Here is a 14,765-nt window from a genome sequence, read left to right as displayed (position 1 = left end):
ATTATACAAAATGGAAAATGCTATAAGTTTAAACAAATATCTGTAAATTAGAATGCTGGAGGTCCAACACGGTAAAGTCATGGATACCACCAAGCAATTAGCACTGTGCCATAACCAACCCTGTCAACCTCCTGGCGTTTCTGGCATCGGCTGGACTTGTAAAATGTTCTAAAAAAATCAAAACAATTTTTCTTCGTCATTTAGTAAAACATTATCCACTGATGTCTGAAAAAGTTTCCCAAAAATGCTATCTATTATACATTGACCGTAATAGGCATATATGTGTTCATAACAACATTTCCACACCATTATACGTGTAATAAAGGACAAAAATTATCCCTATCCACGAACAAAATATTGGGAAACAAAATTAATATTAGTAATTACACGTTTGCATTCAATTATTATTAATGTTGATTATGTTTTATGTTAAAGTTAATATGTTTAAGTAGTCTACCTGGAGCAGGAGGGTGCAAGCGGCCCTGTCTACCTGTCTCCGGCACGAACCAGGGATTAGCCGCCTCCAGCAGACGCGGCTCAGGGACATCTACGTGCTCCTGAAAGAGAAAGTCGACGAATAACGGGGCTCTACTAGCCTTTGTTGCCTTTCTGAAGCGTCGACGTTATTAGTGGCGAGAGCTGCCTGTGTACTCACCTAATTGTGCTTGCGGGGGTTGAGCTCTGGCTCTTTGGTCCCGCCTCTCAACCGTCAATCAACTGGTGTACAGATTCCTGAGCCTATTGGGCTCTATCATATCTACATTTGAAACTGTGTATGGAGTCAGCCTCCACCACATCACTTCCTAATGCATTCCATTTACTAACTACTCTGACACTGAAAAAGTTCTTTCTAACGTCTCTGTGGCTCATTTGGGTACTCAGCTTCCACCTGTGTCCCCTTGTTCGCGTCCCACCAGTGTTGAATAGTTCATCCTTGTTTACCCGGTCGATTCCCCTGAGGATTTTGTAGGTTGTGATCATGTCCCCCCTTACTCTTCTGTCTTCCAGTGTCGTGAGGTGCATTTCCCGCAGCCTTTCCTCATAACTCATGCCTCTTAGTTCTGGGACTAGTCTAGTAGCATACCTTTGGACTTTTTCCAGCTTCGTCTTGTGCTTGACAAGGTACGGGCTCCATGCTGGGGCCGCATACTCCAGGATTGGTCTTACATATGTGGTGTACAAGATTCTGAATGATTCCTTACACAGGTTCCTGAACGCCGTTCTGATGTTAGCCAGCCTCGCATATGCCGCAGACGTTATTCTCTTTATGTGGGCTTCAGGAGACAGGTTTGGTGTTATATCAACTCCTAGATCTTTCTCTCTGTCTGTTTCATTAAGTACTTCATCTCCTATTCTGTATCCTGTGCCTGGCCTCCTGTTTCCACTGCCTAGTTTCATTACTTTGCATTTACTCGGGTTGAACTTCAACAGCCATTTGTTGGACCATTCACTCAGTCTATCCAGGTCATCTTGTAGCCTCCTACTATCATCCTCTGTTTCAATCCTCCTCATAATTTTTGCATCGTCGGCAAACATTGAGAGGAACGAATCTATACCCTCTGGGAGATCATTTACATATACCAGAAACAGTATAGGTCCAAGGACTGACCCCTGCGGGACTCCACTTGTGACGTCTCGCCAATCTGAGACCTCACCCCTCACACAGACTCGTTGTCTCCTGTTGCTTAGGTATTCCTCTATCCACCGGAGTACCTTCCCTCTCACTCCAGCCTGCATCTCCAACTTTCGCACTAGCCTCTTGTGTGGCACTGTATCAAAGGCTTTCTGACAATCCAAAAATATGCAGTCTGCCCACCCTTCTCTTTCTTGCCTTATTTTTGTTGCCTGGTCTTAGAATTCAAGTAACCCTGTGAGGCAGGACCTGCCATCCCTGAACCCATGTTGATGCTGTGTTACAAAGTTCCTTCGCTCCAGATGCTCCACTAGTTTTTTTCGCACAATCTTCTCCATCAGCTTGCATGGTATGCAGGTTAGGGACACTGGCCTGTAGTTCAGTGCCTCCTGTCTATCCCCTTTCTTGTATATCGGGACTACGTTAGCTGCTTTCCAAATATCTGGCAGTTCCCCTGTTGCCAGTGATTTGTTATACACTATGGAGAGTGGTAGGCTCAGTTCTCTTGCTCCTTCCTTTAGAACCCAAGGGGAGATTCCATCTGGGCCTATAGCCTTCGTCACGTCCAACTCTAGTAAACACTTCCTTACTTCCCCACTGGTAATCTCAAACTCTTCCAGTGGTTCCTGGTTAGCTATTCCCTCACTTACCTCTGGAATTTCTCCTTGTTCTAAGGTGAAGACCTCCTGGAATTTCTTATTCAATTCCTCACACACTTCCTTGTCATTTGTCGTGAATCCTTCCGCCCCTATCCTTAATCTCATAACCTGTTCCTTTACTGTTGTTTTTCTCCTAATGTGGCTATGCAACAATTTAGGCTGAGTCTTTGCCTTGCTTGCGATGTCATTTTCGTATTGTCTTTCTGCCTCTCTTCTCATCCTGACATATTCATTCCTGGCATTCTGGTATCTTTCTGTGTGTGTGTGTGTGTGTGTGTGTGTGTGTGTGTGTGTGTGTGTTTACTCTCCTAATTGTGCTTGCGGGGGTTGAGCTCTGGCTCTTTGGTCCCGCCTCTCAGCTGTCAATCAACTGGTGTACAGATTCCTGAGCCTACTGGGCTCTATCATATCTACATTTGAAACTGTGTATGGAGTCAGCCTCCACCACATCACTGCCTAATGCATTCCATCTGTTAACTTCTCTGACACTGAAAAAGTTCTTTCTAACGTCTCTGTGGCTCATTTGAGTACCCAGTTTCCACCTGTTTTCCCTTGTTCGCGTACCACCCGTGTTAAACAGTTTATCTTTATCTACCCCTGTCAATTCCTCTGAGAATTTTGCAGGTAGTGATCATGTCTCCCCTTACTCTTGTGTTCTAGTGTCATGTGTGTTTGCGTGCGTGTGTGAGCTTGCCTAAGGTGTCGACCTCGGTTCATTACAGAGTGATCGTTGCAGCATTCTACGCAGCATTACAGAGTGATCGTTGCAGCATTCTACGCAGCATTACAGAGTGATCGTTTCAGCATTCTACGCAGCATTACAGAGTGATCGTTGCAGCATTCTACGCAGTCAAGATATTCCTGTGAAGTACACGGACGGGTCGATAACGGAGTCCTGTACAAAGGCTTCGAGAGGGGTAATGAACCCTTTCGTTAGGAAACACTCGGCAGAGAACTCGCAAATATCTCTCGTCTTTCTCCTCAAAGTAATGAGATACTGGCTATTGTATAGAGGTCTCAAAGAGAACCTGAACGTATCTCTTTACTGGCCTCCCAGCCCACCTAGAGGCACCTACCGACCTCCCAACCCACCTGGAGGCACCTACCGACCTCCCAGCCCACCTGGAGACACCTACCGACCTCCCACCTGGAGACACCTACCGACCTCCCAACCCACCTGGAGACACCTACCGACCTCCCAACCCACCTGGAGGCACCTACCGACCTCCCAGCCCACCTGGAGACACCTACCGACCTCCCACCTGGAGACACCTACCGACCTCCCAACCCACCTGGAGACACCTACCGACCTCCCAACCCACCTGGAGGCACCTACCGACCTCCCAGCCCACCTGGAGACACCTACCGACCTCCCAGACCACCTGGAGGCACCTACCGACCTCCCAGCCCACCTGGAGGCACCTACCGACCTCCCAGACCACCTGGAGGCACCTACCGACCTCCCAGCCCACCTGGAGGCACCTACCGACCTCCCAGCCCACCTGGAGGCACCTACCGACCTCCCAGCCCACCTGGAGGCACCTACCGACCTCCCAGCCCACCTGGAGACACCTACCGACCTCCCAGACCACCTGGAGGCACCTACCGACCTCCCAGCCCACCTGGAGGCACCTACCGACGTCCCAGCCCACCTGGAGGCACCTACCGACGTCCCAGCCCACCTGGAGGCACCTACCGACCTCCCAGACCACCTGGAGGCACCTACCGACCTCCCAGCCCACCTGGAGGCACCTACCGACCTCCCAGCCCACCTGGAGACACCTACCGACCTCCCGGATCACCTGGAGGCACCTACCGACCTCCCAGACCACCTGGAGGCACCTACCGACCTCCCGGACCACCTGGAGGCACCTACCGACCTCCCAGACCACCTGGAGGCACCTACCGACCTCCCAGCCCACCTGGAGACACCTACTGACCTCCCGGACCACCTGGAGGCACCTACCGACCTCCCAGACCACCTGGAGGCACCTACCGACCTCCCGGACCACCTGGAGACACCTACCGACCTCCCGGACCACCTGGAGGCACCTACCGACCTCCCAGCCCACCTGGAGGCACCTACCGACCTCCCGGACCACCTGGAGGCACCTACCGACCTCCCAGCCCACCTGGAGACACCTACCGACCTCCCGGACCACCTGGAGGCACCTACCGACCTCCCAGCCCACCTGGAGACACCTACCGACCTCCCAGCCCACCTGGAGGCACCTACCGACCTCCCAGACCACCTGGAGGCACCTACCGACCTCCCAGACCACCTGGAGGCACCTACCGACCTCCCAGCCCACCTGGAGACACCTACCGACCTCCCACCTGGAGACACCTACCGACCTCCCAGACCACCTGGAGGCACCTACCGACCTCCCAGCCCACCTGGAGGCACCTACCGACCTCCCAGCCCACCTAGAGGCACCTACCGACCTCCCAGCCCACCTGGAGGCACCTACCGACCTCCCAGACCACCTGGAGGCACCTACCGACGTCCCAGCCCACCTGGAGGCACCTACCGACGTCCCAGCCCACCTGGAGGCACCTACCGACCTCCCAGCCCACCTGGAGGCACCTACCGACCTCACAGCCCACCTGGAGGCACCTACCGACGTCCCAGCCCACCTGGAGGCACCTACCGACCTCCCAGCCCACCTAGAGGCACCTACCGACGTCCCAGCCCACCTGGAGGCACCTACCGACCTCCCAGCCCACCTGGAGGCACCTACCGACCTCCCAGCCCACCTAGAGGCACCTACCGACCTCCCAACCCACCTGGAGGCACCTACCGACCTCCCAGCCCACCTAGAGGCACCTACCGACCTCCCAGACCACCTGGAGGCACCTACCGACCTCCCAGCCCACCTGGAGGCACCTACCGACCTCCCAGCCCACCTGGAGGCACCTACCGACCTCCCAACCCACCTGGAGGCACCTACCGACCTCCCAGCCCACCTAGAGGCACCTACCGACGTCCCAGCCCACCTGGAGGCACCTACCGACCTCCCAGCCCACCTGGAGGTGGAGGTAGGGAGAAAATGATGTATGTGGTGGTGGTGGAGATGAGATGCATTACATGGGAGGTGGTTGAAGGGATGTATATGTTCTCTCCTGTCCCCTTTGAATTGTTCTTCGGTTCTCCTTCCCCATGTTCTCCTTGCCCTGTTCTTGGGTACTTCTCCCCTCTTCTTTCCCATTTGTATTACCTTACACTTGCCTGGGTTGAAGTCAGGTAACCATTTCTGCTGTATCTCTAGGCCTTCTTAAAACATTTCTTCTCCGTTGTTAATCTTTTCATTAGCATCGTTAATTATTTTCATAGGTTTGTCATATGAGACTTATATCTTTGTTAAACTAACGCTGGCGTTTGGAAATATAATAATTCCCTCCTTCAGTCTCCTGTCTATCCTCTACTATATTTTGCAACCAAAGTTACGTCCCTGACTGCGAATTTACTATCAAAATTACGTCCCTGATTGGGAATTTACAACCAAAATTACGTCCCTGATTGTGAATGTCCAATCAAAGTTACGTCCCTGATTGTGAATTTACACCCAAAATTACGTCCCTGATTGTGAATTTACACCCAAAATTACGTCCCTGATTGTGAATTTACAACCAAAATTGCGTCCCTGATTGTGAATTTACAACCAAAATTACGTCCCTGATTGTGAATTTACACCCAAAATTACGTCCCTGATTGTGAATTTACAACCAAAATTACGTCCCTGATTGTGAATTTACACCCAAAATTACGTCCCTGATTGTGAATTTACAACCAAAATTACGTCCCTGATTGTGAATTTACAACCAAAATTACGTCCCTGATTGTGAATGTCCAATCAAAGTTACGTCCCTGATTGTGAATTTACACCCAAAATTACGTCCCTGATTGTGAATTTACAACCAAAATTACGTCCCAGATTGTGAATTTACACCCAAAATTACGTCCCTGATTGTGAATTTACAATTAAAGTTACGTCCCTGATTGTGAATTTACAACCAAAATAACGTCCCTGATTGTGAATTTACAATCAAAATTACGTCCCTGATTGTGAATTTTCAACCAAAATTACGTCTCTCTCTTTTGGCGAGTTAAGATGCGCTGAAATTTAGTTCATGCGAACTTTTCAAACTTTGTTCCCTTGCGTCTTGAAAAATAATAAAAGTTTCCTTTCCTGTTGTTGCTCTTTGAGTGTGTAAACCTTTATTTTAAATCAGTCAATACAATGTTTTCAAGGAATTTCGAATGTTTTCTTTTTTGACCATAAATGCAATAGAGATAAAAAAAACTTTTCGTTGTATTTTTACGCAGGTTTCTAATGGGTTAATGGGTATTTTTGCACAGGTTTCTAATGGGTATTTTTACACAGGTTTCTAATGGGTATTTTTACACAGGTTTCTAATGGGTATTTGTACACAGGGTTCTAATGGGTGTTTTACACAGGTTTCAATGACTTAATGGGTATTTTTACACAAGTTTCTAATGGGTTAATGATTATTTTTACACAGGTTTCTAATGGGTTAACGGGTATTTTTACACAGGTTTATGATGAGTTAATGGGTATTTTACATAGGTTTCTAATGGCTTAATGGGTATTTTTACACAGGTTTCTAATGGGTTAACGGGTATTTTTACACAGGTTTATGATGAGTTAATGGGTATTTTATACAGGTTTCTAATGGTCTAATGGGTATTTTTTTTTTAAACCTGAGGGATGCACTTGGAGTGTAACTAGACGATAAACTCACTCATGAGTCCTAGAACAGTGTTGAAATGTTTATGTTATCTTGGGCGATTCCTCCGTTGTCTTTGATCTGGATATTGGATGGGCGATATTTGCATACACAAATACAAGGTTGTCGACCTTGTTGGAGGGAGGGAAGGGGAAATTGAAAGACGAATGGGAGGGGGAGGGAAGGGTGATGTGAAGCGCACACACACACACACACACACACACACACACACACACACACACACACACACACACACACACACACACACACACACACACACACACACACACACACACACAGTAAATCGCGTCCAAACCTCGCCGTGGTTGTAGCCAGAACAAATTACTTGGTTGTAGCCAGAACAAATTACTGGTTGCTACAAATAATGAGTTTGCCATTTTTTGCAATTGAGGCGCCTGTTTGAGCCGTGTTCAGACGAGGTTGGAATGTTGTGTGTGTGTGTATTCACCTAGTTGTGCTTGCAGGGGTTGAGCTCTGCTCTTTCGGCCCGCCTCTCAACTGTTACTAACTACTAATTCCCCCCCCCCCACCCCTACCCACACACACACACACCCCAGGAAGCAGCCCGTAACAGCTGACTAACTCCCAGGTACCTATTTACTGCTAGGTAACAGGGTGAAAGAAACTATGCCCATTTTTCTCTGCCGACGCCGGGAATCGAACACGGGCCACAGGATTACGAGCCCCACGTGCTGTCCACTCGGCTACCAGACCCACTTAGCTACCAGACCTGTCTGTGTGTGTATGTGTACTCACCTATTTGTGCCAGCAGGATCGAGCTCCAGCTCTTGGACCCAGCTTTTCTAACCATTGGTTGCCTAATGCAATGACTCCTGGCCTATTTCCCTATCATACCTGCTTTTAAATTTATGAATGGAGTTAGCCTGTGGGAGCCGGTCGGCCGAGCGGACAGCACGCTGGACTTGTGATCCTGTGGTCCTGGGTTCGATCCCAGGCGCCGGTGAGAAACATTGGACAGAGTTTCTTTCACCCTATGCCCCTGTTACCTAGCAGTAAAATATGTACCTGGGTGTTAGTCAGCTGTCACGGGCTGCTTCCTGGGGGTGCTTCCTGGGGGTGGAGGCCTGGTCGAGGACCGGGCCGCGGGGACACTAAAAAGCCCCGAAATCATCTCAAGATAACCTTAAGATAACCTCTACAACCTGCTCCTTTAGGTCATTCCATTTACTCACTACCCCTCACGCTAAAGGAAAACTTTCTAACATCTCTTTGTCACATGTGAGTCTTAAGCGTCCATCCGAGCCTCCTTGTTCTGTTGATATTCATTGTAAACAATTCCTCTGTTTCCACCCAGTCAATCCCTCTAAGTATTTTATACGTCTGTATCATGTCCCCCCTCTCTCCCTCCTCCTTTCTAACGTCGTCAGGTTTAGCATTTTAGTCTGTCTTCGTACCTCATTCCTCACAACTCTGGGACGGGTCTCGTTCCAAAGGTCTCCACTTTTTTTCGAGCTTCCTTATGTGTTTTTTTTTTTAGCTGGGTGTTCCAAGATGGCGACATACTCTAAGACTCATATAGGCGTATATGAGTGATCTAAGTGATCTATACAGTTATCTAAGAGAAGATATACAGAGGTATACAGTGATCTAAGAGAAGGGAACTATCAGAAGAAAGTGCCAAGCCATACAGTGATCTAAGATAAGGGAACTATCAGGAGAAAGTGCCAAGCCAATAGACTATATAGCACTTGAAAGGAATTAGGAAAAAGATTTGGGATGGGACGGGGGGAAAGGAATGGTGCCCAACTACTTGGACAGTCGGGGATTGAACGCCGACCTGCATGAAGGGAGACCGTCGATCTACCGTCCAGCCCAAGTGGTTGGGTTATCTTGAGATGATTTCGGGGCTTAGCGTCCCCGCGGCCCGGTCCTCGACCAGGCCTCCTTTTTGTTACACAACCCCAGGAAGCAGTCCGTAGCAGCTGTCTAACTCCCAGGTACCGATTTACTGCTAGGTAACAGGGGCATCAGGGTGAAAGAAACGCTGCCCATTTGTTTCCGCCTTCACCGGGGATGCAACCCGGAACCTCAGGATTTCGAATCCGAAGCGCTGTCCAGTCAGCTGTCAGGCCCCTGTTTCCACAGGGGACCTCTGTCAGGGGCTTACAGCAATCTTAAAATATCCTTATTCAGGTTTTTGAAGGATGTTCTGACTTTTCCCAGCGTAGAGTATGCGGCTGACGTTATTCTATTTATATGAGCCTCTGAAGTTAGGTTCGGTGTTATGTCCACTCCCAGATCCTTTTCTCGAGTCGTTATAGGGAGGTAGTTTCCCTTCATCATGTTTCGGTCTCTTGATCAACTTTCCATCACCTTACACTTGCTGGTGTTGAACTCTAGCAGCCATTTCTCGGATCAGCTCAGCAGCCTGTTCAAGTCATCCTGGAGAATCTTACACTCCTCATCTGCCTCAATCCTTCTAATTAGTTTTGCATACTCTGCAAACATTGACGTATAACATTCAACTCCTGCAGTCAAGTCGTTTACATAACGAGGAATAGTATGGGACCCAGGACCGAGCCTTGAGGCACCCCGCTTGTTACTCTATGCCAATCCAACTCCTCGCCCCTCACTGTCACTCTCTGACACCTGTCCGTTAGGTAATTCCTTACCCATGTTATTGCATTGCCGCCTGTCTCACAAGTTTGTATAGTAGCCTTCTGTGTGGTACTGTATCAAAGGCTTTTTGGCAGTCCAGAAATATACAATCTGCCCAGCCTTCTCTGCCTTGCCGTATATTAGTTACCTTATCAATAAACTCCAAGAGGTTCGCCAAGCATGATTTCCCTTCTCAAAAGTCATGTTGTTGTTTACTTACAAACCCAATTCTTTCTAAGTGTGCAACTAGTCTTAACTTTATAATTCTTTCAAGTACTTTGCCAGGAATGCTTGTGAGTGACACTGGTCTGTAGTTAAGTGTTTCTTCTCTACCTCATTTCTTGTAGATTGGCACCACATTAGCCTTCTTCCAGCAGCTGGGCAATACCCCCCATTGACTCATTATAGATTAGCAGATATACCTCACTGTCTCTACCTGGAACGACCCCCGTGACCTTTGTTCAAGGCTCCTGGCCAGTCTATTAACGCATAGGACGTACTAGTTTCCGTGATTACTCTTGACCTTTGACCTAAGTTAAGTAACCTGTTTTGTGCGTTGGGATTTGGCAGATGTTAATTATTTCAACCTGTGTGAGTAATCCTCGAATGGCTGCCCTCATATGTAGACAAAGCATGATGGCCCTTGGCAGTGTATAAATATGTGACCTTTGACCTGTCGTAAAACCTATCATAATAGCCTCGTGCGAGAGAGTGGACACGATAGCAATGCAAAGCTCCTGATCCGGTGAGGGTGAAAATCAAGATATAATTCCCTGAAAAAACCTATCTTGATTTTGAGTCACCCCCCATTCCCCCCCCCCGCGCCCCCCCCCCCCCCCCGCAATCCCCCCCGCAACCCCCCCCCGCCCCCCCCCATCAGCTTTGGAGTTTAAGGTATTACGTATTTGTATGTAAAACGTGTTATTAGGAGTGATTAGGCTTAAATATTGTGGAGATCATTAACTATCATCGTCGGTGATAATTGTAAATAATTTACAATTATTACAATTATAATGCTTCGTGACAATTGTATTCCAGCGTCGTTAGTGGTGGCTTCCTTCCAACTGTCTCAAGACAATGTTGAATGATTGCAGATTACTTTGTCCCAACAGAACTCACCTAGTTGTGCTTGCAGGGGTTGAGCTTCAGCTCTTTGGTCCCGCCTCTCAACCATCAATCAACTGGTGTATAAGTGCCTGATCATATTGATCTATAATACCTATATTTGAAACTGTGTAAGGAGTCTGCCTTCTGTACACTGTCCCATAGTGTGTCAGTGCACACTATGGGACAACAACCTATTAGAAAATTAGTGTATTTAACGCAACAAACAGCAATGTCCAGGAAGAGGAAAGCATTCTCGCAGAGGCTCGCGGTTCTGTGAATTAATATAACCCTGGAGATTGGTTTAATCTCCAGCTGTCCAGAATTAATCAGCTAATCCCTGACATATTCTATAACCCACAGCCAGTAACGCACAATATTTTGAACAGAATGTTGTTGTTGTTGTTGTAGATTCAGCTCCTCGGAACAAAAGTTCCAAGTAGCACGGGCTATGGTGAGCCCGTAGTGGACTTACCTGGCACAGGAGCGAGGCAAGTAGCACGGGTTATGGTGAGCCCGTAGTGGACTTATCTGGCACAGGAGCGGGGCAAGTAGCACGGGTTATGGTGAGCCCGTAGTGGACTTACCTGGCACAGGAGCGAGGCAAGTAGCACGGGTTATGGTGAGCCCGTAGTGGACTTATCTGGCACAGGAGCGGGGCAAGTAGCACGGGTTATGGTGAGCCCGTAGTGGACTTATCTGGCACAGGAGCGGGGCAAGTAGCACGGGCTATGGTGAGCCCGTAGTGGACTTATCTGGCACAGGAGCGGGGCAAGTAGCACGGGTTATGGTGAGCCCGTAGTGGACTTACCTGGCACAGGAGCGGGGCAAGTAGCACGGGCTATGGTGAGCCCGAAGTGGACTTACCTGACACAGGAGCGGGGCAAGTAGCACGGGCTATGGTGAGCCCGTAGTGGACTTACCTGGCACAGGAGCGGGGCAAGTAGCACGGGCTATGGTGAGCCCGTAGTGGACTTACCTGGCACAGGAGCGGGGCAAGTAGCACGGGCTATGGTGAGCCCGTAGTGGACTTACCTGGCACAGGAGCGGGGCAAGTAGCACGGGCTATGGTGAGCCCGTAGTGGACTTACCTGGCACAGGAGCGGGGCAAGTAGCACGGGCTATGGTGAGCCCGTAGTGGACTTACCTGACACAGGAGCGGGACTGTAACTAGATTAAACTATGATTTTCCAGCTCTCCAAGGTGACTTATGAAGAGACTTGACACGCGACTCTGTAGAGACTCTCTCCTCTCCTCTGTCTCAGCAGAGCGGCGTGACTAAGCCATCAGTGATGAGAAAGTCACGCGGCACTGCTGAGAGACAATCTCCTTACTGAATACTCCGGGCTCACCATAGCCCGTGCTACTTGCCCCGCTCCTGTGCCAGATAAGTCCACTACTGGCTCACCATAACCCGTGCTACTTGCCCCGCTCCTGTGCCACATAAGTCCACTACGGGCTCACCATAGCCTGTGCTACTTGCCCCGCTCCTGTGCCAGATAAGTCCACTACGGGCTCACCATAGCCCGTGCTACTTGCCCCGCTCCTGTGCCAGATAAGTCCACTACATGCTCACCATAGCCCGTGCTACTTGCCCCGCTCCTGTGCCAGATAAGTCCACTACGGGCTCACCATAGCCCGTGCTACTTGGAACCTCGTTCCAGGTAGCGAATCTTTAACAACAACAACTCCTTACTGATGTGATGATTGATTTAAATATGCCGGGTCCCGTTCGTGCGGTGTTCGTACGGTGTCTGTACAGCGTTCGAAGTTGTTGTTGTTAAAGATTCGCTACCTGGAACGAGGTTCCAAGTAGCACGGGCTATGGTGAGCCCGTAGTCGTTCGAAGAGGCTGGGCCTATGTGATATCCAAAAAAAGTGCAACCAAACCCGCTCCACAGACCAAAAATAACGGTAGCTTTTCAGGCAAATATAAGCGACATTTAAATTTGACCGGTTCCAGGAAACTATTTTATTTCTCCTTGACGTAAAACGCGACATACAATAGCCAGTTACATAATACATTACACACTGTAATCAATAATGTGTTGGGCCAGTAAACATTACCGGTTAAGAGGTCAATAATGTGTTGTGCCAGTAAACATTACCGGTTAAGAGGTCAATAATGTGTTGCGCCAGTAAACATTACCGGTTAAGAGGTCAATAATGTGTTGCGCCAGTAAACATTACCGGTTAAGAGGTCAATAATGTGTTGTGCCAATAAACATTACCGGTTAAGAGGTCAATAATGTGTTGTGCCAGTAAACATTACCGGTTAAGAGGTCAATAATGTGTTGGGCCAATAAACATTACCGGTTAAGAGGTCAATAATGTGTTGTGCCAGTAAACATTACCGGTTAAGAGGTCAATAATGTGTTGCGCCAGTAAACATTACCGGTTAAGAGGTCAATAATGTGTTGGGCCAGTAAACATTACCGGTTAAGAGGTCAATAATGTGTTGGGCCAGTAAACATTACCGGTTAAGAGGTCAATAATGTGTTGTGCCAGTAAACATTACCGGTTAAGAGGTCAATAATGTGTTGGGCCAGTAAACATTACCGGTTAAGAGGTCAATAATGTGTTGTGCCAGTAAACTTTACCGGTTAAGAGGTCAATAATGTGTTGCGCCAGTAAACATTACCGGTTAAGAGGTCAATAATGTGTTGGGCCAGTAAACATTACCGGTTAAGAGTTCAATAATGAAGAAGCATTAATTATGGACAGAGTACAGCGTTGCCAACAACAGAAAAGTTCAGAGTTATTATTTTGAATGTGTACGTTTTTAAACTACCTTTAAATGAACAAATCCACAAGGGCCGTGACGGGGATTCGAACCTGCGTTCGATTTGTTCATTTGATGCATCACGTTATTGTGATCTGTGTGTGTGGTAAACTACCTTTGTTGGCAGAAATGTTATTCATATCAGTATAAATGACATGTATAGCAGGATACATGACGTGTATAGCAGGATGAATGACATGCATTCTGTATGGGTATTCTTCGGATACCCATACAGAAAAATGCAAAAGTATAATATTGTGTTGATCAGCTCATTTGTGATGTATAGCAGTACAAATGCTATGCATAGCAATAGAGACGATCATTGGTGCGGTGGTCACGGTACTGTGTACGTTTAGGGGTGATCCTGGACGGTATGGGTTCGAATCCTGGACGGGTCAAATAGAGTTCTTCATGCAGCTTTCTCTCTCTCTCTCTCTCTCATACACACACACACTAACTATATATATATATATATATATATATATATATATATATATATATATATATATATATATATATATATATATATATATATATATATATATATATTTAGTTAGTTGCTAAAGTTTGTGTAACATTTACAGTCCATTAATTTATTACAGAATAGGTATTAATATATAGGGACGATATGTGTGTGAGTGTGTGTGTGTGACTCAGATATTCCCACAACAAACAGACGTTCCTGTTGTCTGAACTTTGACCATAACAAACACATATACCACAAGGGCCCGGCGCCTCCCTGCCCCTACACCCATTTATCCTGTATGGGGGTATATACAGGACTCATCCTATACACAGGAGACTATACACAGTACCACCATTAACATGTATACTTAACGACCCCTTTACATTACCCGGAGAGCTAATTGCTCATCGTAACAGGGCCGTGTTGACCGAGATTATGAATTTTTAATATGCTTTCCTCCTTGCAACTGAGAGGCAGTTTAACAAAGAGGCGACCCATGGATTTAATTATTTCGAGGGAGACCACATACAAAGGTTGAATATACCCGGTGGTTCCTTGACAATTTCAGGGGTCCCCTGACCTTTCTGACCCACTCAGGGGGGCGGGGTCTCTGACCTCTCTGACACACCCAGGGCCCCCTTCGCCTGATCTCTCGGACCATCCCAAGATCAAACACTGACAAGAGACATCCCACAAATTGCTTATTTTCTCGGGAAGAAGAAGAAGAGTTGA

The 14,765-nt window shown here is 47.8% G+C and overlaps 1 protein-coding gene across 1 annotated transcript in view; it reads left to right on the top strand.

Moving 5' to 3' along the window:
* LOC123749005 (uncharacterized) overlaps window positions 1-6,963 on the top strand; it is a 38,655-nt gene extending 31,692 nt beyond the window's left edge. The window contains exons 4-5 of the mRNA XM_069322137.1: window positions 3,063-5,347; window positions 6,948-6,963. Coding sequence (XP_069178238.1) covers window positions 3,063-5,347; window positions 6,948-6,963 — 2,301 coding nt within the window. The remainder of the gene's footprint in view (window positions 1-3,062; window positions 5,348-6,947) is intronic.
* Window positions 6,964-14,765: the final 7,802 nt, after the last annotated feature.

Source organism: Procambarus clarkii, chromosome 10 (genome assembly GCF_040958095.1).
Source record: "Procambarus clarkii isolate CNS0578487 chromosome 10, FALCON_Pclarkii_2.0, whole genome shotgun sequence".
Lineage (NCBI taxonomy): Eukaryota > Metazoa > Arthropoda > Malacostraca > Decapoda > Cambaridae > Procambarus > Procambarus clarkii.
This window is presented reverse-complemented; position numbering and strand designations above follow the sequence as displayed.